Below are 23,704 nucleotides of genomic sequence, written 5' to 3' on the forward strand. Positions count from 1 at the left end.
AAGATATTCGAGGGTTTTGTACATAGGAACATTTCACGACGTAATTCAACATTCTACAATCAAGATCATGCACAAGATTGAGAAGAGGAAAATGGCGGGCATGAACTGTCATTCAGGTATCATTTCACACAAGCCTTTCACTCTCTAGAAAAGTAGTAGTAGCTACTCAGCGACCCGCCGGAACGCCATGCTTTTTGATATTGCATCCCAATCCCATTTCATTCGTCTTGAACTAGCATTCTCTACGCGTCCTCGACGACCTGGGTGTGCAGACCCTTGGGGTCCTTGACGTTGACGGCCTGGACGTAGGAGTAAAGCTTCTCCTTGGCGCCCTCCTCGTCGTTACGCTTACGGCTGATGCGAACACGGAGGCGGAAAGGAACGCCCTTGATGCCGGATTCCCAGACCTTCTTGTTCAACTGGGGGTCGAGGCGGACATCCTTGGTGCCCTGGGCAACGTTAGCATGCCGTTGCATAAAGTATTTGCAGTAATTGCGACGACACAAAAGTGCCGCGCGACAAGAATCCACATACCATGGCCTTCTCAGCAAATCCGCGGATCTCCTTGATCGCCCTGGGAGCCCTCTTCTTGAAAGAGACACCGTGGACCTGTTGACCCCATGTATTAGCCTTATGTTCTTCTTCAGTCTTCCGCCCGATACCCGCAGGGAGCCGGAAACGAACATCCAAGAGACGATCAGTAGCAAGTGCTGCTACCATTCAGATCGTCCTGCTCGAATGTCCGTCCCCAGCTGTGCAGGCCATCGTTGGACTTCACCAAACTGAATCAACATACTCGCTTGTGTAGGTGGATGGTGTATTCGCGGGCGACGACATCGGCGATGGCGCTGCGGCCGGTCTTGCCGGCGGTCTTCTTGCCAGTCTTTGCTGAAGGGGCCATTTTCTGTGGATTGGTTAGCTGTTGTTCGAACTTCGAATGGGGATGCGCGTGCGCAATGTACAGCGTCGTAAAAGCGCGATGCAATTATGAGTTCAAAAGGAAAGCAATCGTACGTACTGACAGAGTTCCTCGCTGTGGGTTAGTTGACGATGAGATTCGAGTGGCTTGAAGTTCAAAGTTCCCTCAAGCACGACGATTTTCGTGTGCTGTGGGTCGGCGCTAGTAAGCGACCCGACACACGTGACGGAACTTCACGAACTGCAGGTGCAGTCAACACGATGTTGTAAAGGTGGGTATCATTTCGTGTACAATAATAACATGGTACTTCTCGTCATGCCGGGCTTTTAGGTTATCGTAGAGGTAGCCACCAATCAAAATTCCCAACGCCTTTTGACCATGCTTGAACGCCTTTTATGATGCTAGCGATGCCCAGGTAAATCAAATCCTCTCCCGTCTACCTCGCCTTCGTCATCGTCATCTTCTTCATCGGACTCTTCGTGCTCGCTCTCGTCAGTACTGCTGTCGTCATCCTCCTCATGCGCATTCAGGGTGCGCTCCAGTCGTCCGCCGTCCTCGCCCCAGAACTGCAAGCCACCCGGATCGTGGTCGTCTGTAAGGTCCAGCGCGGGTACATCTTCCAGCCCAGGATTGAGATCATCTCTGAATCGCGCAAGTGATTGTGTAAACCTCTCGATTACGTACTGCGGAAGAGACGGCTCCTTGACGACAGTACCATCTGTAGCCGTACGCTCGCGACGATCGTCATCCCCAAGATCGATGACAGGGACGTCGTCGACATGTATATCGCCTGACGGGTTGAGATAGTCGTACATGGACTTTCGCACACGCTCTAAGACCTCCTGTGCTGCTTCCGGCATCTGGGGCATCTGTGGGAACTGAGGTATCTGTGGAAATTGTGGCATCTGCGGGAACCTAGCCATCTGGGGGAACTGCGGTAGAGATGGGAATTGAGGCATCTGCGGCATTTGAGGCATGCGTGGCCTGCCCGGAAAATTGGGCAATTGGAATGGAAACGTAGGTAGCTGGGCGGGAAGCCATGTTTCTTCGGGCACGTCCGGCTGGAAGTAATATCGAGGCGAACGAAGCGGTTGGGAGGTTGGAGAGCTCACACTAACAGGTGATCTCGAGCCAGCATTTGCGTCTGCTTCGAGCATTGCGTTTGCGGTATCTTCGCTGTCAGCGTCATTCACGATGCGTAGTTCGTTGGTATTGTAAGAGTGACATGTCCCACACTGGTTCCCAAGCCAATGGTACCTAACCGATGACTTCGCCGAACAGTCATTACACTGAATGATGGCGCGAGTATTCTCAAACTGCTCAGGCATCGGTTGGCTCTCGATCGCGTGGGTCAACTTTTGCCACTGCAAAGCCATGCTAACAGCGCTCTTTTGGCAAATAGGACACTTGTACGCTGTCTCCATGTAGAGGTTATAGCATTCCTTATGCAAATAGTGACCACATGGCATGGATACAACGGCGGCAGACGAGGTGAAGAGATACTCGCTGCAGATAGGGCAGTCGTTATCGATGGCGTCTGCCAGACACTTGTGCTTGCCGTGATGTTGCATGCCAATACAAACGTTGCAGTCCTACCATGTATTAGATCATGACTTCTATGCCTTTGAAGATCCTTACCTTGCAGTGGTAGAAGTCTTTGCCCAGACCCGCGCCTCTCCTGCAGATGCCGCAGTCTGGACAGTGGTAGATGCTCTTCTTGCTGTTGTTGTCCCAAAGCTTGCAAATATCACAGTAGTAGCATGCCGCTGGTGTCTGGCAATTGATACAATAGTCTCCCGCCTTTTGAGGCGTTCCGCAAGCCATGCAGAGCATATGCTGGGTCAACTTCCTGTTCAGGCTGTGGTTTTCTACTGCATCGTGACAGTGCCTGCAGGTGTACCAGTGCAGGCAGTCGAAACATTGCACCTTCACATTCCGCTTGTAGTGCTGGCATCCAAGAGAAGGTGGATCTCCCGCAGCATCGTCCTCTTCCTCTTCGCCATTCTCTGCAACTGCGTGTTGACGGGGCGGGCGGTATGTAGGATTGGTGTCGCCCGGCCGCAGACTGTACGGATTCTCGGGGTCGATGTCGGACGCGGCAGATATCAACGAAGAGGCTTGCGCGTCTGAGAAGACGGAGTGGCTAGAGTTAGGCGTAAAGGGACGGTCGTGAGAGATGAAGCTGCTTGGTGACGTGGGCCGCATGTGATTGTAGCGCTCTGTCATGAGGCTATGGACCATACGCGCACGCTCCTGTTCTGTGATTTTCAGGTCTCTGATCTGGTGTATGCGGTCTCGAAGGTGTGCCATGCCATCGTCGGCTGGCAGCGACTCGGAGACTGTGGTGGCATTTCGCTGGACGATGGTAGGTCTGCTGTTTAGCCCTGAAGGGGTTGCTGGCGCGCTCGAGGGTGCAGGATCGAGGCTCAGCTGACGAAGCTCGTCGTCTAGGATGCGAGACGAGTCCTGCGGCATGCTGGCGTCACGTGAAATAGGAATGGGTGCTGCGAGTGTTGTGTTGCATGTGGTCAGGCCATTGTCGTCTTCCTCCTCCACAGCATCCTGCGCAGGACGGGAAAAAGACGAATAACGTCGAAATCGCTCGATCAGGGAAGCGGGTCTATTCTCGGCGGTGGAGACCTCAGTCGCATCGCGCGTTAGACAGTCGAAATTGAGTCTGGTGGAGAGTTGGGTGGACTGTCACATGCAAGCTGGGGAGTTGAAGGGGTGCCGTCATCGCTGCTCGCTTCGCCAGACGGAACAACTCCAGAGCTCGAGAACCGACGAGTAATGTATGAGGACAACATGCTCACGACTGCAGCCTGGCATGCCGGATTAGGATACTGAGTAGGTGAGAGAGCCTTCAATTCTGAAACCAGAGGGTCGCCAGTGCTGGATGCGTGTGCCTGGCAATTGCGTGGTAGCGAGCGTGCATGTGAGCAAACTAAGTCACTGCTTAGCCACACCGAGGTTGCCACGAGACCTGGAGCCATGTTCAAATGTGGCGATTGCGGATTGATGCGAATATGCTTGCGTTGCTTCAGGTTGTGCTTGCGATGCTCTTCACCGTGCGCCGTCTCTCGCAAGCATCACCAAACAAAGTAGGGCACCACTCCTTGAATGGACCGGCAACTTACGGCGACCTAACACAACGAAAGACGGTACAGAGACTTGACATCAGCCTTTTCTCTTGAGACTAGACATTGATCGGTACCATGGTACTTCTTGAAGATCATCATGAAGCCATGCGACACGTTCGACACGTTCGACACGTTCGACACGTTATATTCTGGGGTAAACAGCATGTCGTGGCACCGGCCCGCGGTAGTCGTATCGACTACACGACGCGCCAACTTGCCGGAACAGTCTCCCACCCTCCAGCCGGGCCCTCATTACAATTAACTCTAGTTCCTGATATGGGAGTCCGACACGATCCGCCTGGAACCCTTCACGTCAGAGGCGTTCCGACACGAACGCGACGTCGGTCGGGGCCTCGCATGTCGACAGCCGTCACTCGCCATGGTGTTCACCTGTGTTTCATTCCGCGCCCCCCTTCCCCCCAACCTACCCAAAAGAGCAGGTCCAAGTCGCAAGTGTGGATTGCAGCATTGCAAAATCCGGTCGCGGTCTCAGAATCTCATTTCCTCGATCCGTGGTTCGCAAGTCGCACGATGCAAAGTGTGGGTTGCGCCGGTAGATTAATTATGGCCGATGCCCCTGTGGCTTGTTCGGTGGCGAAAGCGGCCCATACAAGCTCCTGTTGCTCACCGCCATGACAGCTAGCTCCCGCTGCGAACTGCCTCATTTGGAAGGTTTGACTGACAAGTGTCGAACGTAGCTAGAATTCCGTGGATGAAGAAGAGACGAGTGATGGGAATGACATATGGCGTGGCAGTCCTGACCTTTGGCTCCCGCTTCAGCACCATGGTTCAGACAGACACGATGGAGTAATATGACATGTGCCATGGTGGCAATACATTTGGTCTCTAACGGAAGTCCCCTGGTAGGTTTGATTGAGATCGGTGATGAGCGGTAAGGTCCCATCTCTCGTAACTGCGCTTGCGTTTGGCTTCCGCTGAGGGTTACTCGATGCAGTATATTGGCAGATGAAGTGTCGAACGCAGCTAAGATTCCATGGTTAAGAAGAATCACCAGCAGAAATTGACAGACCTTGTGGTGCCAACACACCTTGGCTTCCGCTGTCGTGCCGTGTGTAGTTTCTTTTCCCTTTCCTATATTTCCTATAATAGCAACTTTCGGGCTCAGTGTTGATAGTAGTGAGCATTCCATGGTTCAGACAGAGTCACCACTGACGCAAGAAGTGAGCCACAACAAGCCCTAACATCCTAATCCAAATGAGACTTCACTCTGACTTGCCACTATCCCTTCTGCCCTTTCCTATAACAGCAACTTTCGCACACAGTGTCGATTCCAGTCATCGTTCCACGGTTCAGGGGGAGACAGCACTGACACAACAATCTCGCTACGATCCACTCTGACATTCGTATTAAGCCACATTTCACCCTGCCTTGCCACCATCCCTTCCACCCTTTCCTATAGCAGCAACTTTCGCACACAGTGTCGATTGCAGTCACCGTTCCATGGTTCAAGAGAGACTGCACTGACATAACGAGTGAGCTAAATCCACCCTAACATTTGTCTAAGCCAAACTCTACCCTGACTTTCCTCCATCCTTCCCATCACCCTCATCCTTCTTCCTCTCCTCCAACCCCTCCACACCCTTCCCCCAAGCCCCAGCTTTCTTCCCCCACTTGACCGTCCCCCAAACATGCGTCCAATCAATCTTCGGCGGCGCATCTGGGTTCGTCCTGAACGGACTCGCACCATGCGGGAACAACTGCCCCTGTTGCTCATCTGCCGATAAGACCTTGACGTTCGGTGGCAGCGATGTAGCACTAGGCGTGGACTGCGCAAGAGACGCGCGCTCCCAGTGCCGCGATGTGACGGGAAGAGGACGCCACCATGACATGTCTGGCTCTGCGGACGCGTCGTCGGTGGCGCCACGCTCCCACCAGCGCTTGGAGCACATTTCCCAGATGCGGCTTTCTGCGCGCTTGACGGCGAAGCGCTCGTCTTCTCCTGTCAGGCCGCCAATGTTAGCGAAGTCGGGTGCTTTGCTGCCGTCGCTGAGTCTGCGCTCGTCAGTATAAGATGAGCCAGGAATGCGAGTCTTGTTTGGCGGATCGTCTTCCAGCGCGTCGTGCGCAAGTGTGTCGCCGCCATAAGAAGATATGTTGGGTCTGAACGGCGATGTGGCGTCTTGATAGATCTCGGAGTATGTCTCGGAATAGACGGCATCGTCCACAAGTTCTTCGGTAACGGTACCAGTCGCTGAAGCTGGAGGCTCGGGGAAGAAAATGTCATCTGGGCCTGCTGCAGCAGTGACGAGGAGGCGGCATCGCGCTTCGTACAGAGCATCGAGCAAAGTGATCATTCGCCTTGCTTCATTCTTTTGCAGAAACTGCATGACAGGTACATCTGTGAGGATGAAGGTGTGATAGGTCGATGCCAGGGTTATGTAATCTGCTGGCCCGAGAGCGGCACCGCACAATTCTTCATATGTGAAGAAGGCGACACCATTGTGTTGAGCAGGTATAGCTATTGGCCGACCGTACACTGTGATCGTGGTAGATTCCCAGGGAATGGGGTAGGATGTTGAGGTTGCGCGCTCGACAAGGGCATTGAAAGTTTCCGCAAACGTTGTAAGCTCTTCGGCAGTAGAAGGCTGGACGAGATAGTTCTTGGGCAAAGTAATGCTTGGTGGGGACGTAGTGTCTTTTGAGTCCTGCTCATCTTGTGCCGCCTCCTTGGCGAGATTTGCACCACCTATGCTTACTGTTGTCGAAGTCGTAGTAGTGGTTGTGGTTGTCTGAGTTCCTGTAGTGCTCTGAGATCTGTCTTCGTACTCAAGCTTCCTGTAGTCTTTCTTCCCTTCCATCTCCCAGACTTCACAGCGAGCTCTCAACACTTCCAAGAACGCCGCGAACTCGCCTTTCTGACCAGGCCCTTCGTCTCTTCTGGACGCACCAGGACGTCCTCCTATTGACCATCCTAGCCGGCTTTGTCTACTTTTGGGGGCATCAAATTCCAAGCCCGCAGCTTTGGCAAGATCCTCTGGCATACGATTGCTTGTTGCAATAAGTACACCTCCGAGTTGGAAGAAGGAGGTCATGAGGTTCGATAGAATCTTGGCAGCTGCGCGATCCGGTAGCTGGAACTCATCTAGGAACAATATTGGCGATGTTTCGATAAGGTCGCGCGCCACTATCAAAAGTGAGTTTTCGTCATGCGTTGCCTCCGGCCCAGCTATCCTTGCTCGAGACCTGCGAATTTGTTCAAGTCGAGAGATTGTATCAAGCATGAAGCTGTTGAAGTGCCAACGGCGCTTCTTCCGATTCGGTAGACAATCCTGGAACAGGTCGATGAGCATAGACTTCCCTGTCCCGACTTCACCGTGCAACATGAGACCTTTCGGACTTTGTAGCTGCATAGCTTGTTCATGGTCGGTTAAAACACGAGTCAACTCCATAGAGTCTCTGTTTTGCTTTTGAGCAAGCAATGAGTTCCATAGGCCTCGCGTTCGCAAACTTCGAGAGGCCAGGTCTGCTGGTGGTGGTGGTGCAGCATTTTGGCCAGATTCGACAGCTCGAGACAGCTGTTGTAATCTTTTAGAGTATTCTACAGAGGGTTCATAGTCGATCAGGTTTTCGTAGAGTTTTTGTAGATGTAATGCTGGAAACCATATCAGTGTGTGATTGACATGGGAGAATGGTCGACGTCATTCCATACCAAGGCGATGCTGGGCTGGATCCGGCCGTATCTTTTGCGTTGCTATCAAACTTCGATACAGAACCAGCGGGTTCGTGATCGTGACCCCAGTACCCGACATTTGGAGGACATTTGCAAGCAAATCAAGACTGCAAATGCTTCGATGTTGATGAAGATGTTGAATGGCCGAGGTGTTCAATGCTTAAAGTTATCTAAGCCGGAAACGGCGTTAGCCCACGATCGAGACTTGTTCCGTTGATCGCCCGAATTTTGAAATGTGATTCCGAGAACTTGGTTGTGTAGAGAACGAGCTCAAGGTTGAAAAAGCCTATTGACTTTCCAAGACCAGTGTCTCTCTATCAAATGAAGTTATTCCTGGAGTCTTGAGTTCACATCTGTGGGCTCTGTTACGAATCAATATAGCCGCAGAAAGACCGAGACGAGTCGATGCCAGAAGAATGTTGTACTGATGAAGGCTGTGTATTCTGAAGACTGAACGCCGTCCTATGCAATGTGGTATAATGCTAAATTATGAAGAGAAGGCACTTAGATGCTGGCAACTCCTGGAGACCATGCGTCGGCGATCCTTTTGACTTCCTGGATGAACTTTCGACTCGTGATTTGTGTCGAGCCAATTCTCTGTTCTTCATTTGCTGTCACTGGTGAGTGTTCATCTGGGTTGTAGAATGGGTTCCTTAGAAGCATGATGTATGCTGTTTGTAGAGCTCTGAAAGCCTGCCTCTCATTAGAGCTGTCATTTGAGTCTACTTGCGCACTCACCGGTTTGAGATCTGCATCTCGAAGCCCGATGGTTGCAGGTGCTTTGCCATCTTGCGCAGTAGCTGGCCGTCCCTCCATGTCGACAACAACGACGAATTTGACACCAGTATTGGTCAGCCACCCATACATTGCTAGTCTTTCATCGACAGCTTGGAGAAGACCAAAGTCCTGGTCTGCTGTCTTGTGCGGCAGACGAGCTTCAAATATGTCCAGGCATGAGCTTAGTAGGAATTGATACTCGAGAGGCGCCCGCTCTTCAGCCGGAAATAGTGAGATGTGAAGTGGGTTGTTCTGATCGGCGGTGAGCTCACAATGATGGAACGAGACACCCACTGACAAGACTTACGTGTTTTCCGATTACGCCTATGCAGGCGATAGAAGGACGAGCCATGCTGTCTATGGGCTTGCCTGTTGGGTATCACAGCGGCTTGAGGCCTGGAGGCGGTCGGAGTTATGAGCCTGTGCTGATCTGCTGGTATATAAGATGCTAAGGGCTGTGACCAAGTATTTGGTGTTTCCTTTAGGTGTTTCCGGTAAGATGCCGATGGTCATGTGTAGTAGCAGGCCACAATCGTGATGGTGGAGGAGCGATCGCCGCACAGCCAATCAAATGCGTGGGGAATCGGCTAACGTATGAAAGCTTGGCGTTCTGGCTATTCATCATCGACATCAATCGCGAGTTATCCAACCGCCACCCCGCAACCTTCACTCTCCACTCCTTCTCCACACGCATTTCCTTTCTGTTTGTCGCCAGAATGCTGTCGACAACAAGGTCTGCGGCCTCAATGGCCCTACGAGGTGCGACACCGCCACTGCAAAAGCTCAATCCCCTCAGGAACTAACAAGTCGTGCAGCCAGGCCAGCGACCGCGCTCATGCCGTTTCGCGTAGGAAACACAGCTTTCCTCTCCTCGAGCTCCTCCGACAAGGCGATGACGACACCCGCCACAGTCCCCGGTAACCCGGGAACACCGCCGCCCATGAAGGTTGCGCGACGGGAGGTGCCATTGCCGAGTCAGGAGGGCAAGAAGGGCGCCATCCAATATGCGCTGTATGTCGAACCTGTCTACAAAACCTCAGGAAGGATTGGCGAGAACCACGGTGGCTAATGTGATGTGCAGTACCACCCTCGATCAAATGGCCAATTGGGCACGTCAGAGCTCCCTCTGGCCTATGACTTTCGGTCTCGCATGCTGTGCCGTCGAGATGATGCACTTGTCCACCCCACGATACGATCAGGATCGTCTTGGTATAATTTTCCGTGCCTCGCCTCGTCAGTCGGACGTCATGATTGTCGCCGGAACCCTCACAAACAAGATGGCGCCCGCGCTACGACAGGTCTACGACCAGATGCCCGACCCACGATGGGTCATCTCCATGGGCAGCTGCGCAAACGGTGGCGGCTACTACCACTACAGCTACTCGGTCACCCGAGGATGTGACAGGATCGTACCAGTCGACATCTACGTGCCCGGATGCCCACCAACGGCTGAGGCGCTGATGTACGGCATCTTCCAGTTGCAGAAGAAGATGAGGCATACAAAGATCACTAGAATGTGGTACAGGAAGTAGAGAGTGCATTTGGGTCGGGCGAATATGTGCGGTGGTCATTATGCTTGCGAGCTTCGAGGTCTTCATCCTCTTGTACAGATCAACTTTTTCACCAAATTATTATGGCTATGCTTTGCTAGCAGATTCTTCATGCGTCTATATTGCCCTTGTTTTATGACCTCAAGCTGACACATAGCTCTCCTTTGGAGACGACTCGCCCAGCCCGAACATTATGATCGAATTATTCCATGCGCTATACACACATTAGTCGTAGACCTGAGGGTAGAGAGCCAAAGACTTACGCTTCGCATACTTCGTCCACAGTGACGTCTTTGATCTTAGCAATCGCGTATGCGACATGGGGTATCGTGGCAGACTCGTTCCTTCCCTTCACCATGAGACCCTTCGAAAACTTCTCCTTCTTAACTGACTTGGGAAGAGGCGGAGCATCTTTGAGATACTTTGCTGATGCATGACTTGGACGCATCTCGCACTGTGGCGAATCAGTGAGTTGTTATTTACCATCAAAGATGTAGCTTACCCAAGGTCCGTCTGTCTCAATCTGCAAGCGTTCTAGTGGTATCTGTTTTACGACTTCGATGTTTTCTTCCGCTAGTGATCGCATTAGCTGACTGCCATAAGGGCTTTTAGGCTGACTTACTCTTCATGCTGCAGCCATTCACACCAATATCGAATCCCAAGTCGACCAGGCTCTGCATTTCCTCTACAGTGCCTGTGAAACTATGCACCAGACCGCGCTTCGGCAACTGCTCCAGCTTGGCCTTGAGTAGTCGCTCAAAATCCTCGCTCGCAGCTCGTGAGTGTAAAAATAGTGGCAGCTGCACCTCGACAGCAATCTCAAGCTGTGCTTCAAAGTACTTGAGCTGCTGCTCCTTCGGCGTCAGAAACAAACGATCGTAATCTAGCCCGACCTCTCCAAAAGCAACAGCATAGCCAGCCTCTTTCGCTTCTAGTGCAAGCTTGCGTAACGCAGAAAGCAATTCAGAAGGTCCACCAGGGTACGAGTCGAACAATTTCGCGGAACATGGGTGCACGCCAACAGTAGCGTAGCATCGACCTGGATGTGCTTTTGAGATTTCGATGGCGTGTTTCGATTCATCCAGATCGGAGCCAGTGATCATAAACTTCTTGCAGCCAGCATCTAAGGCGCGTTGGATGACGTCTTCGAAATCGTTCTCATGGCGTTGGGTGCCATGGTATTCGCCTCGAAAGACTGGGTCAGTGAAGTTGATACCGATCTGGTTGCTATCAGTGGGTCTACATATGGTAGCGGATGCTTTGCGGACCAACATCAATGTATTTCAGTTTGAGAGTTTCGGCTGCCATTGCGGATGTGGTATACGCAGTTAGATTTGGAACGCGTGCAAAATACTGGTTCGGGGTTGATATGGTGGGTTTTCTCGCACAAGATCGTCTGATCGGTTGCTTCAGAGCAGGAACCGAGATCAAATGCCTTCTTACTTGTGCCGCATAGATGGACATGTGAATGCGATGAATGTTCACAAATTGTATCATGATGGAAGTTGCCTCAAGTGGTGAGACTAAGCTTTTCTCGGACTAGTATAAACCTTGAATCGTGGCGCTCCCGTGCTCCCGTCAACGACCATCTCCACATCATATCAGCTCAAGTAGCCTACTGCTCTTTGCATCGACTTCCGCTCCTACACGAGTGAAGCGGTTGAGTTTAAATCGGTCATGGAGAACACGTGGCACTTGCGTAAGGTTGCCGACAACGCTTCCAAAGCCTGCTGGATATGCTACAAGCCCACAACAAGCGTCCTCATCACTCCAAATAATAAGGTATATAAATGCACTAGGATAACTCAGTATCTTCTCACAGCTATAGGACTTCTTCTACATTTGTCCGGGGCATTTGCTTGACCGGGGATTTTGTCAGCCTGATGCCGAGGAAGTTACAGCTCTCGAAGTCAAGAAGAAAAAGGACGAACTCGATGCTCAGATTGAAAAGGTCAAGAAAGAGTATGAGGAGAAGCAGAGATTGAAGCGCGAAAAGCGGAAGACAAAAGAGAAAGAGAAAGACAAGGCGAAAGAGAAGGAGGCACAAAGCAAGGATGAAGAAGAGGACAAACAAGATGAGAAAGCCAAAGAAGACAAAGTATGTCCACACCCGCAACTTCGTATCGACAAACTAATCAATAGTGATACAGATCAAAGAGCTCTCCAAGTCGAAAGAACAATCTCAGACCGAGCTTGGCCCCCGCATATACCACCTCAACAAGTAAGTCACTGATGCGGCACTGGCTCCCCGCAGCCGCGATCTACCCCCCGTGAAGTCTATACTTATGGATGAAGGAGCTTTTACCAGTCGCGCTTAGACAAACTAAGAAACGCGGAAGTCGCCAAACGCAACCGGGAAAGGCTCAACAATCCCGCAAACTTTCCGTCTGTTCCCTCCGGCAACCCTCAATAGGTATAGTAATTCGTCAGCACATACAGTAGTGACAACTAATTGCAACAGTGTACTGCACGTTGGACTTCGTGATGATACGCAACGTTGCCTAGTAGCTTACAGGTTTTGCAACATCATCGAGATCCGGTTATGCGCAACCGGATTGCCAGACCTTTGTCACACATTCTGGCATCATAGCACATCCTCTGCATCTACCTCTCTGACAGCGGGCAACGCCTCCTTGGCAATCGATACACAAATGATGACCCGCTCACTGCAGCTAGTCCTCCATCCTTACACCAACAATGCAGTCAGCAATTAGTGGGCGGACCGCCATCCATGTTTGCCGAATACCATCATGTGCTACGATGTGGATGACGGATGTTGATCTGTTTATAGCCCTCACCGGCTTGCCCTTGTACATTCTTCGGTCACCCAGTTCCCCACTGCGTCTGTCCTTCATACGTCCTACTGCATATCGTTTCCCGCTTGAACGACTTACCTTAACGCGACCTGAATACGGATTCCGATCTCCGAGAACAAGCTACGCGCTTACACTTCAATCCGGTTTCGGTCGCGCACTGTCATATAGGTCTTGTCGAGAAAACGGCTCCACCTCGAATACTGACTGTCACCTTACGCCCGTCATAGATATTGTTCTCAACTTAACTTTAGTGACACTCTAAATAAACAACATCTGACTCTGGTCCAGTCTTCACCTGTATGTCTGCTTCTGCTGGGGATGATTACTTCATCAAAAGTTCAGACCCCATTTGAAGGCAAAGGCGCTCTCGTGAAGCCCTTGATCTGCCCATCTCTGCATGCCAGACTCCGATACTGCCCGGGTACCCTATCACAGAGAACTGTATACATGAAGTAGTGTGGGGTTCTTAAACGCAGTGCATATTAACAATCACTCGGTAAGTATTAGCGTGGTCCTTCAGCCTACAGTAGGGTGGATTTCCCTCCAGACCGTTTAGACTCGTTACACGGAATCGTGTCCTTGCAGTCCACTCCAAGTCGCAAACGCCATACGATTGGGGTATGCACCCCTTACCATATAGACTCACCTAGATTCGATCACCACACTGCAGTAGCATGTTGCCAAGGTCCGGCAATACATGTATGACAATTGGGTGGAGATGCTTCAACGCACATTGGCAATCCTCTCATTTCGACTACATATTTACGACTGCAGAATGTTGGCCATGACCTGTGGGATCTGCGTACTAGCCTTTTACAGTCTGCCACGACTACATGCCGTGCATAAGACAGTAAGTAGCTGCACACAGTGCTGGGTTTGTGAAGCTACTCGTCGCTTCGTCGTCGAGTGCAAAGCTATACGAGGACGGTTACCGAAGCCGTGCGTTAGACTTCACCAACACAGCGAAACTAACAATTCATCTAAGTCTTTACCGCTAGCTTCAAAGAGCTACACTATCTCTATCCCAGCCTATTCCCTCGAAAGTAGTATTCGTACCACCAAACTCCTCCACAGCGTCGTCAAATCCCCGCGCGCAATGCACAGTGACATCTCCACATCTCACCAAGCTTAAATCTTCCTGCATTCACTCCGGAGATATCCCTCGATCGGCACTACACACAAGGCTCTGGCCATCGTGCCTTCCAGATTCGTTGCGGAGCAGCATATCTGGTTCACTCCGGGACGAAATACCCCACAGATCCCGCAGCCGCGATCCACCCGCTTTGCGCGGCACGCGGAAACCGCGCGCTTAGGGTTTGCGCGACGATGCGGGCATGCGTTGCTGACGCCGGCGCGAGCTTTGTAATTGTTGAGGGAAAGGGGATAAGAGTGACATGCACGCTTGTCTTGTTCAAAACTAGCTTCTACTCGTTTAAGTGAGATTTCGCCAGGCGATAATGTCTTCCTTTGAGATCTGTCCCCGTGGAGCCTCGTTGCGTTGTAGATGGCGCGCGTGAACGCCAACCAGGGTCTGCAAAGCTCCAAGCTCATCTAGCTCGCCATACCTCTCCACAACGGCCGACTCAGATAAACAACCAACACGCCCAGGCGCGCAAGGCGAACGACAAAAACAAGTTGTGAGCCGCTGCGTTTTGCTTTTGTTCTGCCCTACCGTAGGGCCGACGTGCATGCAAGCCGCATCCTTCGGCGTCGCCGTGGCTCCACTTACGCCCACGGGCGGGCCAATGAAAGGAATGATGGATATGTGGCGCTTGTGCGTGTAGGTACGGTTTTTGGCATGAGATTTGGAAGGGATGTAATGTGAAGCGCCAGACCTGTGGTGGTTCTTAGGCGGAGTTTGCGCGTGGGAAGAGTGAAGGCACCATGCCAGAAAAGTCTGATAATGGTTGCACTGCGCCAGCGCGTACTAAATCATCGACATATCAATTGCAGAATCTAATGCGTCGAAGCCTGCACTCCAAGGCGGCAAGCATTTGCAAATCCAGTCAGATTCCACCTCTATCAGCCAACCTCCAAGTCAGCAAGCTCCCCCCAACTCAAAGGCTGCCCCGAAGCCCAACCCTTTTCCCTTCCTTCCCGGGTCCTTCCCCAAACCTTCCCCAAACCACCGACAATTTCCCCATCGTCACCCTTTGTAAACCAAACCTACAAGCTTACCAATGCTTATGTCACCGGCCGTGCTCTCACCTAGCAAGCACGCAAGGGTACTCCGATTCCCTACCCCAGCCCCAACCCCCAACCCCCAACCCCTCGCCCATCATGAATCGCAGACGTGCATGATCGGAACCCGGACTTTCGGAGTCTGACAGTTTCCACGTGCCGAATCGAATGAATGATCCAACGGGCTTGTCTCCGATAGTCAAGGGAGATGATGTAGATCGCGGGCTGATCATTTGCCTGGATTGGGAAAACCGGCCGTTTCATTGCCAAGTTTGAAGATCGGGACGGGAATGTTGTGTAACATCATCTCCGGAGACATAGGTTATGGTTTTGGTTTTGAAGGTGATGAGTGCTGAAGGTTCAAGGATACGAACTGGTGGGTATACGTGGCTAACGCAAGTAAGCTGGTTCCAGAACGTGGTGGATGCTTTCCTCGGGTTGAAAGTTCTGTGCTATACCGTATCCCATTTCTAAGCAGCTCTATGCGTACGTGTATTGCTTTCGCGTGCAATGCCTCTTTTTTTTTTTACAAGCACCACCCCAAACCTCCGCCCGTCAGCCTAACCCCACTTCCCCACGTGAGCCACGCAATAACCCACAGTGGTCGGCGATTACTCCTTCTCAAGACCTGGCAAATCTTCTAGATCAGCAAACGTTCTTAACTGCACCCCACAGTTCCCGAACCGTGAGGACGAGTTGCACGTGCTGACATCAGCGCTAGGACGCACAGACTCCCGCTGTAGTTTGATCTGGGGCGGTTAGACTTTGGAGAGCAAGGCAGGGTTGTGTAAAGTCAGGCTGATCGTTGGGATGATCCCTCAAGTGCCGTAGATGCGTGTACATGACCACGGTAGTCCCGACGAGGTGCTGTCGTGAGCTTTGAATCGTGCAATGGCTCTAGCATCGGTGGTGATAAGGACGCGAGATTGAGAGTCGGGCCGTGGAAGATTGGACTTAATTTCTGGAGCCATGCGGCGAGGTGACGCGAATTGCAAATCGGAATAGGCTATGGTATCAATTGAGAGACGGCCCCGTACATCTTTGTACTCTTGTAGATGCATAGCCTGGGCAAAAGAAGTAAGGGCATCGTCTGGGCGAACACAGACTCATTCGTTGAAATTTTTCTTTGCTTGATTGTGTACTGGTAGAGTATTAGTGAACCTCAAGGCTTCGTTGTCGCTTTGTGCCTGAGGCCAGCATCGACCACGCTTACAGGCAGAAACATTCGACCCCAGGTAGCCCCATTATCATACCCCTCCCTAGCTCATTTATGCATGTGAATTATGCTTGTTTCTGAGCTAACCGTATCGTCTTGTTCGCTTCAGTATTGCTGACTTCGCCTGCGTGATCACCCCACGCTTGTTGTCCAGAATCAGGATTCAATGTGGTAATTGCATTGCTAATGACAACCCAAAGACCACCCTGTCGATCGATCTTTAGGTGATGATATCTTACTAGCTGTTGCATCGATGTTTTATGGTAGTTTGCGATGAGATCGAAAGCTAATGTATATTGGCCGGGCGACGGCCAGTTGTACTAGGTTCAAGGTCGTGTAGTCGCACCGAACATGATGCTGTTGTGAACGTTCGAAGATTATTACTGTATGCAAGTTCAGGTCCTTCGTACCAGCGGAGAAAAAAGGGGAAGGCGATGGATGAAAGACAGCCGAGTATGCAATTGTGTACATGTTGAATATATGATACGCCTGTGACTCGAGAAGTCTGAATGCAGCAATGAGCTGGAATAATACTAGGGGCCGCTGATCACGGCCACGGCGACCGATCCGTCGATGAGCCCAAATCGATAGGCCAACACCCTTGAAATGCAACAGTATCGTCGCTAAACCCGAACAGAAACCTGTAAAACACAGGAGCGATTCGCAGGATCGCATACGAAGATGCCGTCATCAAAATCGTTATATAACGTCGACCGAGTTTGGTAAATAGCAAGGCATTATGCGTAGACATGGCTTTTTCCGATGACAAGACTCCAATGACAATGGCTCATGGGCAGATGTAATATCATCTGCCGGCCGAACAGCTCCGCCTGGGATGAACGGCTGCAGAAATGATGTGCAAATAAAAAAACAGACGGGATCGTGCCCGTTCCTTACTGCGACCTACAATCGTGTCATCGTGCACGACAGGCGACAGGTGCTTGCGAATCGATTAAGATTCGTCGTGTACTTCATTAATAACTCCAGGCTTCGATGATAGAGGACCACCTGAATGACCAGACAGAGAACTGACCGAGCCCATACGTTCCTGTGGTGGCGGCTCATCACGCATACACGCGTTCTCCAGCAGGTTGGTCCACTTGCCGCTGGTACCAGCGTGACTGTGTTTTAGATGTTGTCGGAAGTGGTCAGCACGAAAGAATTTCTTGGCTTGGTTACATTCGCCAAATTTGTGAACATGATTGAGATGCTCAGACCGCGCGTCCCAGTCAGCGGGGTTAGGAAATTCTTCGCCACAATATCCGCAAATATCAGCAGCCGACGGACGGGTAGGTGATGGGTGAAACGCGGAATGCACGCCGGCAAGCGCTGCGCATGCCCATGAATGGCGTCGGAGATGTAGAGAATTCTGATGCCGTTCTGCTTCGTTCTTGTTCTTGAACCGATTTGGACAGTATTGGCAGATGTACTGCTTTTCTAGTTCGTGGAGACTATTGCATCGTCAGTTCAAAATTCCAAGAAATGGCGGTGGAGGAATCGGGTAGCACTTACCGCAGTTCTTCCTCGCTATCAAACTTTTTGGGCTTCTTGGGACAGCACTCGCATATGTAGGCCCCGGGGATGCGGCTAGCCACTGAATTGTGTCGAGGGTGCAGCACGCCATCTGTGGACATTTTCCGATTCTGCGGCTGATCGCTTTCCGAAGGGCCTCGTTGGTGCTGTGGTCGTGATAAGGAGCTGCGAGGGCTTGGGTTAAGCGATCGACTAGCTGCATATGGCGACACGGGGCCCGAGTCCGTCTCTCCTCGAGGCGACAAGGCGTTGGGCGACAGACGTTGGTCCCCACCATAACTTGTCATGCTGCTAGCAGCCGTCGAGAACCCAAAGGAGGATCCAATCGAGCCAGTGCGTTGGCCCAGCGATGAGGCCGACGATATGGAGCCTTGACTTGCCTGAAAGCGCGAAGCAGCGCAATTGCGGTTGACAAGCATTTGTGCCGAGCGGCGGTGGTACAAGTCCGAAGGGCCGCTGGTCGTGGGCCGGTCTTCGCGTGCGGCTTCCAAAGGTGGTGAGGAGGCGCGTCGTTTAAGGCCGCCCTTCGGGCCTAAATGGTACTCGTCAGACTCGGCGGGGCTGCGGTCGCTGATGTTCAGTTCACGCATGCCATTTTCTTCCATGCCAAATTCCTGTTCGGAGAAGATGCTGTGGTCGTAGCTGCCCCGATGCTGGGACGATGTCTCGTCAAAGGGTCCAGGGGTGGAAATGCTGCCAAATCTTCCTCTATGCGAATCATTGGAGCTCGAATCAAAGATGGGACTGCGGAAGCCAGGGTATCCCGGAGAGATGGCTCCTGACGGCGGCCACTTGGATGCAGGGGAGTCTAGAGCCGGATGCAGACGGTCAGGAACAGAGAGAGGCTTCAGACTGTTGAGCTTGTGAAGTGGGGGATGAGCGTCTGATGAGTCTTGAGCACTGCTGGAGAGGGGCGGCGCATTCGCTCTTGTCGGCGTGTTGGGTCCGCCTATCTTTGACAGCAACTGCTTATCGTACGCATGCGAAGAGCTCTGCAGCGCCTGCTGGCCCAGCTGTCGCTCGCTTGTGAATCTGCCGTCCATTTAGTAATGTTCCATGAAAGACTACGAGGGCAAGGACGAGCGAGAGGCAGACGCCGTGCGGGCACGTGCCGTTTCAAGCCATGCAGCATGTCAGGAAGCCGATTCTCAAAACCGCATTCGTGCGTGGGCATCAATTGATGACAAGCGTATTTAATTTGTGGTGGCGGCAAGTGCCCCGGATTTTGGGAAAAGCTCTTACCTGTGGTTTCCGAGCGGCGGCCGGGTCTTGGCGCCGCGTTCGTCGTCGGTGTGCTCCTGGCTGTTTTCCGAGCTCATGTCGTCGAAGGACAGGGAGATGGAGGGTTCGCGGGCCCTGAAGTCATAATCGGCCGAGGACTGACCGCGGACGCGCCTGGGAGCCGGCTGCTCCACCATACAAGCTAGAGCCAGGTCTGACTGTTGCGAGCCGGTTTCCGCTAAAGCCAGTGTCCCTCGGACTGTTGGTGTTACCCCATTGCCAGCCGGGGTCTTGACCGGCGCTGATGTCTTCGATGTGACGCGGCGGAGGCAAGGGCGGCGGGATGGCCTCGCGGGCTCTTGGGATGGCCATGGCGACAGCTGGGCTCGGCTGGGATGCGCGGTGGTGGTGTGGCAGTGCGTAGCGATGGGACTCATATACCCGAATGCTCGGGGTGCTGCTCGCAGACGACATGGTAGGGCCACGGGCCACGGGCAGTGGTGTCGTTAGGGGGCCCGCCACCTATTGGCAGCTGAAGCGTGCCTCGCAGCACACGAGCGCCGCACGTGTGGCGAATGCCGCAGAGTGAAGGACTGCGTCGTGGATGCGCTCTCTACTGGAGTGCTGGAAGGCGCACGGGCCTCGGGGCTCTAGTTGAGAGCGTTAGCCGGGAAGGTGCAGACGGACTGGCCGAAACAGGAAGGGGCGGTCGGGAGAGCGCGACGACCACAGCTGGGACGGGACCAGGTGGGCAATAATGGAGAATGGGGGAAAGGGGGCGCGAACCTGGGCAGCGCAGAGCGTGTCGAGCAGCCGCAGAGCGCAGGCAAAAGAACGCGTACCCGTGCTGCTGAGGCCGTGTGCGAGGCTGCTGAGCGGCGGGGGGCGCTTTTCCTAGCGCAATAGGGCTGAAGGGAAGCCCCAAAGCAATCCACGCCGCTACTAGCTGAAGCCTGGCCGGACACCGCCACGCAACGCAATATTGACTGCGGTTCCTGACGCCCAGCGAAGGGGGTGCGTTGGCGGAGGCTCTGGCAGTCGTCCAGGTGGAGAAGCGAGAAGCACGAAGCACGAAGAAGCACTCAACGCGCACTGTTCATGGTCTCACCGCAGCGAACAGCACTGGCACCGCCCTAGCGTTGCGCAAGAGAGGCGGGTAGACGGGCGTGGGAAAGGCGGATACTGTGTAGAGGGGAGAGAGTGTCCCTGCGTCCAGCCGGACTGCGATAATCAGGGAGGGAGAATTGATTGATTGACCGAGGGTGTGGTGTGCTCTCCACTTGCGGGCAAGCAAGCGACAGACAACAGACAACAGACAACAGAAGCAGAGCAGAGCAGAGCAAGCAACGCAAACCACGGGCGTCCCACGGGAACCACCAGTATTAAGCACGACCGTCTGCTTGTGCCTGTTGGCGCTGATTGGCCGCAACCACGACTACCAGCACGGATCATAGCGGTGGGTGGAGTCGCAGGGATGGGAACCTCATCTGCAGTCCTTACTCGACACACCACCGAACCATGTCTCTGGGGCTTTCGAGAAGTCTGCCGAACCCCTTCTCGTCCGAAGCCGCTCCATGCTAACCACCCCGCGCCGCACAGAATTGTTAGGCACTTTAGGCACTTGGGTGTAAGATTTGCCCGGCTGGCCTGGCTGCCGCCATGGATTCACCTTCCCAGGACCAGTCCTGGATGCTGCATGTTCAGAGAGTCAATATCGCCGCGGGCGACGAGCGTTTCCAGCAGCGTGGGACGCGCTCACTCAGACCAACAACCGTGGCCACAGTAATCAAGCGCTGCATTGGGTGCCACCCGCCCGCCGTTGTCGATATTCACGCAAAGCAAGGCCGATCGTCCTCGTCAAGCGCACGCTGGGCTGGACTGCCACTCAACGGTGAGTGCTCTGTGTGAAATGTGGGCGCATGCCGGAACGCCTCAGGCTGCAGCGCTGTCCTGCACCTCTCCGCACGCGGTGCAAGCCTCAGATGGCTCGGCGTCAGGGTCAGACTCGAGGCGGGTAACGGAAGTCAAAGCGGTTCACTCAGCCTTACCAGCCATTCCACGCCAGTCCTTGTCCTTGCGCCTGGGCAAATCACACGTTCCCCACGCGCCGCCAGGCCCTACCTCGCTTGCGGCCATTCATCAGGGTTTAGTCACACTCGATGGGAGCCCGTCCATGTCTGGTCGGGCGCCTCGCGGTGATCTGTTGATCGCGATGCACAAGACACTTGTACAATCTCACCCTCACAAGGCGGTGCGACAACTCGTACTGTACTAACAGCAGGGGGATCGCCAAGGCTGTATAGCCCCGAGGCCTGAAGGCAGTCAATAAGCCTCCGAGTCATCCGGACGACTCGCGTATAAAGCGATAGTCACTCTCCAAAAACGCCTATAGTCTGAAGAGAGCACACACAAACTTTTGCGGCACCTGTTGCCCTCAGCTCGTCGATGCACAGCAGGGCGTACCCTCCGTACAGAGTGCTGAAGCGCAGTATCTCCGGTAGCTGACTCGGCGCAGCTAGGCTGGGATCTGGTAAACAACTAACTGACATGCCACCGCGCTCCCGGTTTGTGTACCAAGGTCACTATTGGGACGCGTGTGGCACAAGCCTGCCATTTCAAGGACTTCATCGCCTCGATTGGTCCTTCCCCCAATGTATTGCAACTCTATTCTCATCTAGCCGGATCAGCCATATGAGCTGCTTCCAGAACAGGAAGGCTATAGCGCCGCGATGGAGGTTCTGGACACGACGCGTGCTTGGAGCAGTCAGCCGAGATGGGTCCCGGTGCTCGTGCTGCCGCAACGAAAGGCCGTGGTTCGATTGTGCGGAATGTCCCATCTAGCCGCTGGCGTCAAACCGTCGAAGCCAGGGAGCTGCTGGCACGGTCGCTAGCCCTATGAGAGACGTACCGGTACTTACCAGTTCTGTAGCGTGTAACCAGACTGTGCCACGGCCTTGCATGCCGGGGCGTGTCCGGCGACAAATCCAGCAAACCATCTGCACGTTGGGCATAATTGTGCTTGCTGATGATGCGTGCTGATATTGTCCACCGAGTAATATGTGATGTTCGTCTTTCCATGCCTGAGATTTAGGCCGATGATCGTCGCTGTGCGGAAAGCCTCTCCCGCTCTCGGCGAATCATGCATCCGCCAAGGGCATGTCCACTATAGCACCCACGACCTAAGAATCATCTTGTTCGAATCTCCTAGGTTTGTATTGAATTTGCCGGCTAAGAGCATCACCGAATGTCAAATCAACTGGCAACTGCTGGTTCGCGCTTTCCGAAAAGGGCTGCAACGCCGCGTACTTGACCATCGTCGGCGCTACTGACGAAACCTCGGTGAAAAGTTCACGCTCAAGCACATGAGCACTCAACACCACACGCCGTCGCTTGTTTCAACCCACCTCCTCATCTCCGGTGCTCCGACTATTCTCGGATAGCCCTGCACGGTTACGCTTGTCGCCATGGCTCTCATCGATAAAGTGCCGGGAGACTTGCAGTTGTACATTGGTGGGTACGTAATGTTGCAGATTGCCGTTTCGCAGTCCCCCACAGCCCACGTCTGGGGAGTGCAACGGAGACTGACACGTCCGTGATAGTATGTTCACTCTGAGACGACGTGAGGCGCTACAGCAAGCCAACATCACCCACGTTGTTTCGGTGCTGCGCTTGCCACTCGATCAAGACCTCTTCAGCCCTTTCAAGGAGCACATGGTCGTCGAGGTCGATGATGTGGATGACGAAAACCTGCTAGAGCACTTCCCGGCTACCAACCGGTTTATCAAGGCAGGGCTGAATGGCGGTGGCGGCGTTCTTGTCCATTGGTGAGTACAGCCCTAGTCGAGCTGAGACATGCATCTTCAACCCCCGATCAACGCCAATGGATACCCCTCTTGGCGCATTCGCCATCCTCACAGGAGCACATTGCGTCAACTGGGGTGTGACCCGTTTTTGCTCAGTATCTCTTTCACGCGTGTTTTGCATCCATTCTTCGCTCAAGCTTCCGTCTCTCGCCCCCTCCGGTTTCTGGGCAGTTTTCCCCACACCGCTCGTTTGCCACTCCATTCTTCCTCAGCCACTTGTGTCGATATGCCAGCCAACCTTTCTTCTCTAGTGCCATGGGTAAATCCCGATCAGCTACCGTCGTCATTGCTTATTTGATGCAAGAGCACAACATTAGCCCTGCAGAAGCATTGTCGCACCTGCGCCAGGCACGATCGATATGCGAGCCGAACGATGGCTTCATGAAGCAACTAGAATTGTATGGCGAGATGCATACCCCTGAAAACGTTGAACAGTCTCCAGCCTACCAACGGTGGGTTTATCAACGGGAGATCGAGCTGAGCCGCGCATGTGGCCAGGCCCCTGAAGCCGACAAGATTCGCTTCGAGGATGAGCACGTCGCCGATCAGAACACTGGCTTCGAGCTCAGATGTCGCAAGTGCAGGTAAGTATCGCTCCATTCGCAGTCTCTTCTCATTGTCTGTTTTGGTCAGTACTTACCAGTCGGTAGACGGGCGCTCGCAACGTCCTCACAGTACCTGCTCAAGCACACCTCGCCCTCGACGAAAGATGATGAAAGCATAGATGCACTAGTAATCGCTCCAACCAAAGACTGTGCCCACTACTTTCTAGATCCCTTGTCCTGGATGCGCCCTGA

The 23,704-nt window shown here is 53.2% G+C and overlaps 11 protein-coding genes across 11 annotated transcripts in view; 5 read left to right on the forward strand and 6 right to left on the reverse strand.

Moving 5' to 3' along the window:
* Window positions 1–92: 92 nt before the first annotated feature.
* SNOG_05336 (hypothetical protein) lies at window positions 93–1,046 on the reverse strand. Its single transcript, XM_001795691.1, has 4 exons — window positions 1,019–1,046; window positions 797–904; window positions 535–609; window positions 93–449 (listed from the first exon to the last, which is right to left on the reverse strand). The coding sequence occupies exons 2-4, from the start codon at window positions 899–901 to the stop codon at window positions 243–245; spliced, it is 387 nt and encodes a 128-aa protein (XP_001795743.1). The 5' UTR covers window positions 902–904; window positions 1,019–1,046; the 3' UTR covers window positions 93–242.
* A 274-nt stretch (window positions 1,047–1,320) lies between these two features.
* On the reverse strand, window positions 1,321–3,394 carry SNOG_05337 (hypothetical protein; the record flags this gene model as incomplete). Its single annotated transcript, XM_001795692.1, has 3 exons — window positions 1,321–1,851; window positions 2,032–2,511; window positions 2,558–3,394. The coding sequence occupies 3 exons, from the start codon at window positions 3,392–3,394 to the stop codon at window positions 1,321–1,323; spliced, it is 1,848 nt and encodes a 615-aa protein (XP_001795744.1).
* A 2,130-nt stretch (window positions 3,395–5,524) lies between these two features.
* Window positions 5,525–7,853, reverse strand: SNOG_05338 (hypothetical protein). The gene is made up of 2 exons (XM_001795693.1): window positions 7,730–7,853; window positions 5,525–7,672 (listed from the first exon to the last, which is right to left on the reverse strand). Exons 1-2 carry the CDS (start codon window positions 7,827–7,829, stop codon window positions 5,592–5,594), a joined length of 2,181 nt encoding a protein of 726 aa, XP_001795745.1. The 5' UTR covers window positions 7,830–7,853; the 3' UTR covers window positions 5,525–5,591.
* Window positions 7,854–8,167: 314 nt separating this feature from the next.
* Window positions 8,168–9,022, reverse strand: SNOG_05339 (hypothetical protein). Its single transcript, XM_001795694.1, has 3 exons — window positions 8,835–9,022; window positions 8,489–8,779; window positions 8,168–8,443 (listed from the first exon to the last, which is right to left on the reverse strand). The coding sequence occupies exons 1-3, from the start codon at window positions 8,877–8,879 to the stop codon at window positions 8,255–8,257; spliced, it is 525 nt and encodes a 174-aa protein (XP_001795746.1). The 5' UTR covers window positions 8,880–9,022; the 3' UTR covers window positions 8,168–8,254.
* A 172-nt stretch (window positions 9,023–9,194) lies between these two features.
* Window positions 9,195–10,189, forward strand: SNOG_05340 (hypothetical protein). Its single transcript, XM_001795695.1, has 3 exons — window positions 9,195–9,286; window positions 9,343–9,538; window positions 9,609–10,189. The coding sequence occupies exons 1-3, from the start codon at window positions 9,244–9,246 to the stop codon at window positions 10,057–10,059; spliced, it is 690 nt and encodes a 229-aa protein (XP_001795747.1). The 5' UTR covers window positions 9,195–9,243; the 3' UTR covers window positions 10,060–10,189.
* Window positions 10,190–10,218: 29 nt separating this feature from the next.
* Window positions 10,219–11,351, reverse strand: SNOG_05342 (hypothetical protein; the record flags this gene model as incomplete). Its single annotated transcript, XM_001795696.1, has 4 exons — window positions 10,219–10,291; window positions 10,341–10,531; window positions 10,580–10,600; window positions 10,722–11,351. The coding sequence occupies 4 exons, from the start codon at window positions 11,349–11,351 to the stop codon at window positions 10,219–10,221; spliced, it is 915 nt and encodes a 304-aa protein (XP_001795748.1).
* Window positions 11,352–11,754: 403 nt separating this feature from the next.
* Window positions 11,755–12,808, forward strand: SNOG_05343 (hypothetical protein; the record flags this gene model as incomplete). Its single annotated transcript, XM_001795697.1, has 5 exons — window positions 11,755–11,859; window positions 11,906–12,175; window positions 12,228–12,298; window positions 12,373–12,490; window positions 12,539–12,808. 4 exons carry the CDS (start codon window positions 11,755–11,757, stop codon window positions 12,488–12,490), a joined length of 564 nt encoding a protein of 187 aa, XP_001795749.1. The 3' UTR covers window positions 12,539–12,808.
* Window positions 12,809–13,677: 869 nt separating this feature from the next.
* Window positions 13,678–14,025, forward strand: SNOG_05344 (hypothetical protein; the record flags this gene model as incomplete). The annotated part of the gene is made up of 3 exons (XM_001795698.1): window positions 13,678–13,743; window positions 13,778–13,832; window positions 13,922–14,025. The coding sequence occupies 3 exons, from the start codon at window positions 13,678–13,680 to the stop codon at window positions 14,023–14,025; spliced, it is 225 nt and encodes a 74-aa protein (XP_001795750.1).
* Window positions 14,026–17,798: 3,773 nt separating this feature from the next.
* Window positions 17,799–18,866, reverse strand: SNOG_05345 (hypothetical protein; the record flags this gene model as incomplete). Its single annotated transcript, XM_001795699.1, has 1 exon — window positions 17,799–18,866. One exon carries the CDS (start codon window positions 18,864–18,866, stop codon window positions 17,799–17,801), a length of 1,068 nt encoding a protein of 355 aa, XP_001795751.1.
* A 1,837-nt stretch (window positions 18,867–20,703) lies between these two features.
* SNOG_05346 (hypothetical protein) lies at window positions 20,704–21,243 on the forward strand (the record flags this gene model as incomplete). The annotated part of the gene is made up of 2 exons (XM_001795700.1): window positions 20,704–20,935; window positions 20,981–21,243. The coding sequence occupies 2 exons, from the start codon at window positions 20,704–20,706 to the stop codon at window positions 21,241–21,243; spliced, it is 495 nt and encodes a 164-aa protein (XP_001795752.1).
* Window positions 21,244–22,508: 1,265 nt separating this feature from the next.
* Window positions 22,509–23,704, forward strand: part of SNOG_05347 (hypothetical protein) — a gene marked incomplete at its 5' end in the record, with an annotated part of 1,770 nt that continues 574 nt past the window's right edge. The window contains 4 exons of the mRNA XM_001795701.1: window positions 22,509–22,558; window positions 22,644–22,868; window positions 23,159–23,491; window positions 23,558–23,704. Coding sequence (XP_001795753.1) covers window positions 22,509–22,558; window positions 22,644–22,868; window positions 23,159–23,491; window positions 23,558–23,704 — 755 coding nt within the window. The remainder of the gene's footprint in view (window positions 22,559–22,643; window positions 22,869–23,158; window positions 23,492–23,557) is intronic.

The sequence above is a fragment of the Parastagonospora nodorum genome, assembly GCF_000146915.1.
Source record: "Parastagonospora nodorum SN15 chromosome Unknown scaffold_7, whole genome shotgun sequence".
In the NCBI taxonomy this organism is placed as follows: domain Eukaryota; kingdom Fungi; phylum Ascomycota; class Dothideomycetes; order Pleosporales; family Phaeosphaeriaceae; genus Parastagonospora; species Parastagonospora nodorum.

Coding starts and splice junctions, on each gene's coding strand:
- SNOG_05339 (XM_001795694.1), bottom strand. CDS start 8,879: ATGGCTCGTCCTTCTATCGCCTGCATAGGCGTAATCGGAAAACAC. Junction 8,780..8,834: donor TAGGCGTAATCGGAAAACAC/GTAAGTCTTGTC, acceptor ACCGCCGATCAG/AACAACCCACTTCACATCTC. Junction 8,444..8,488: donor GAGATGCAGATCTCAAACCG/GTGAGTGCGCAA, acceptor AATGAGAGGCAG/GCTTTCAGAGCTCTACAAAC.
- SNOG_05338 (XM_001795693.1), bottom strand. CDS start 7,829: ATGTCGGGTACTGGGGTCACGATCACGAACCCGCTGGTTCTGTATCGA. Junction 7,673..7,729: donor TCCAGCCCAGCATCGCCTTG/GTATGGAATGAC, acceptor TATGGTTTCCAG/CATTACATCTACAAAAACTC.
- SNOG_05336 (XM_001795691.1), bottom strand. CDS start 901: ATGGCCCCTTCAGCAAAGACTGGCAAGAAGACCGCCGGCAAGACCGGC. Junction 610..796: donor CCATCCACCTACACAAGCGA/GTATGTTGATTC, acceptor TGGGGTCAACAG/GTCCACGGTGTCTCTTTCAA. Junction 450..534: donor GATTTGCTGAGAAGGCCATG/GTATGTGGATTC, acceptor AACGTTGCCCAG/GGCACCAAGGATGTCCGCCT.
- SNOG_05340 (XM_001795695.1), top strand. CDS start 9,244: ATGCTGTCGACAACAAGGTCTGCGGCCTCAATGGCCCTACGAG. Junction 9,287..9,342: donor GGCCTCAATGGCCCTACGAG/GTGCGACACCGC, acceptor CAAGTCGTGCAG/CCAGGCCAGCGACCGCGCTC. Junction 9,539..9,608: donor GGCGCCATCCAATATGCGCT/GTATGTCGAACC, acceptor TGTGATGTGCAG/TACCACCCTCGATCAAATGG.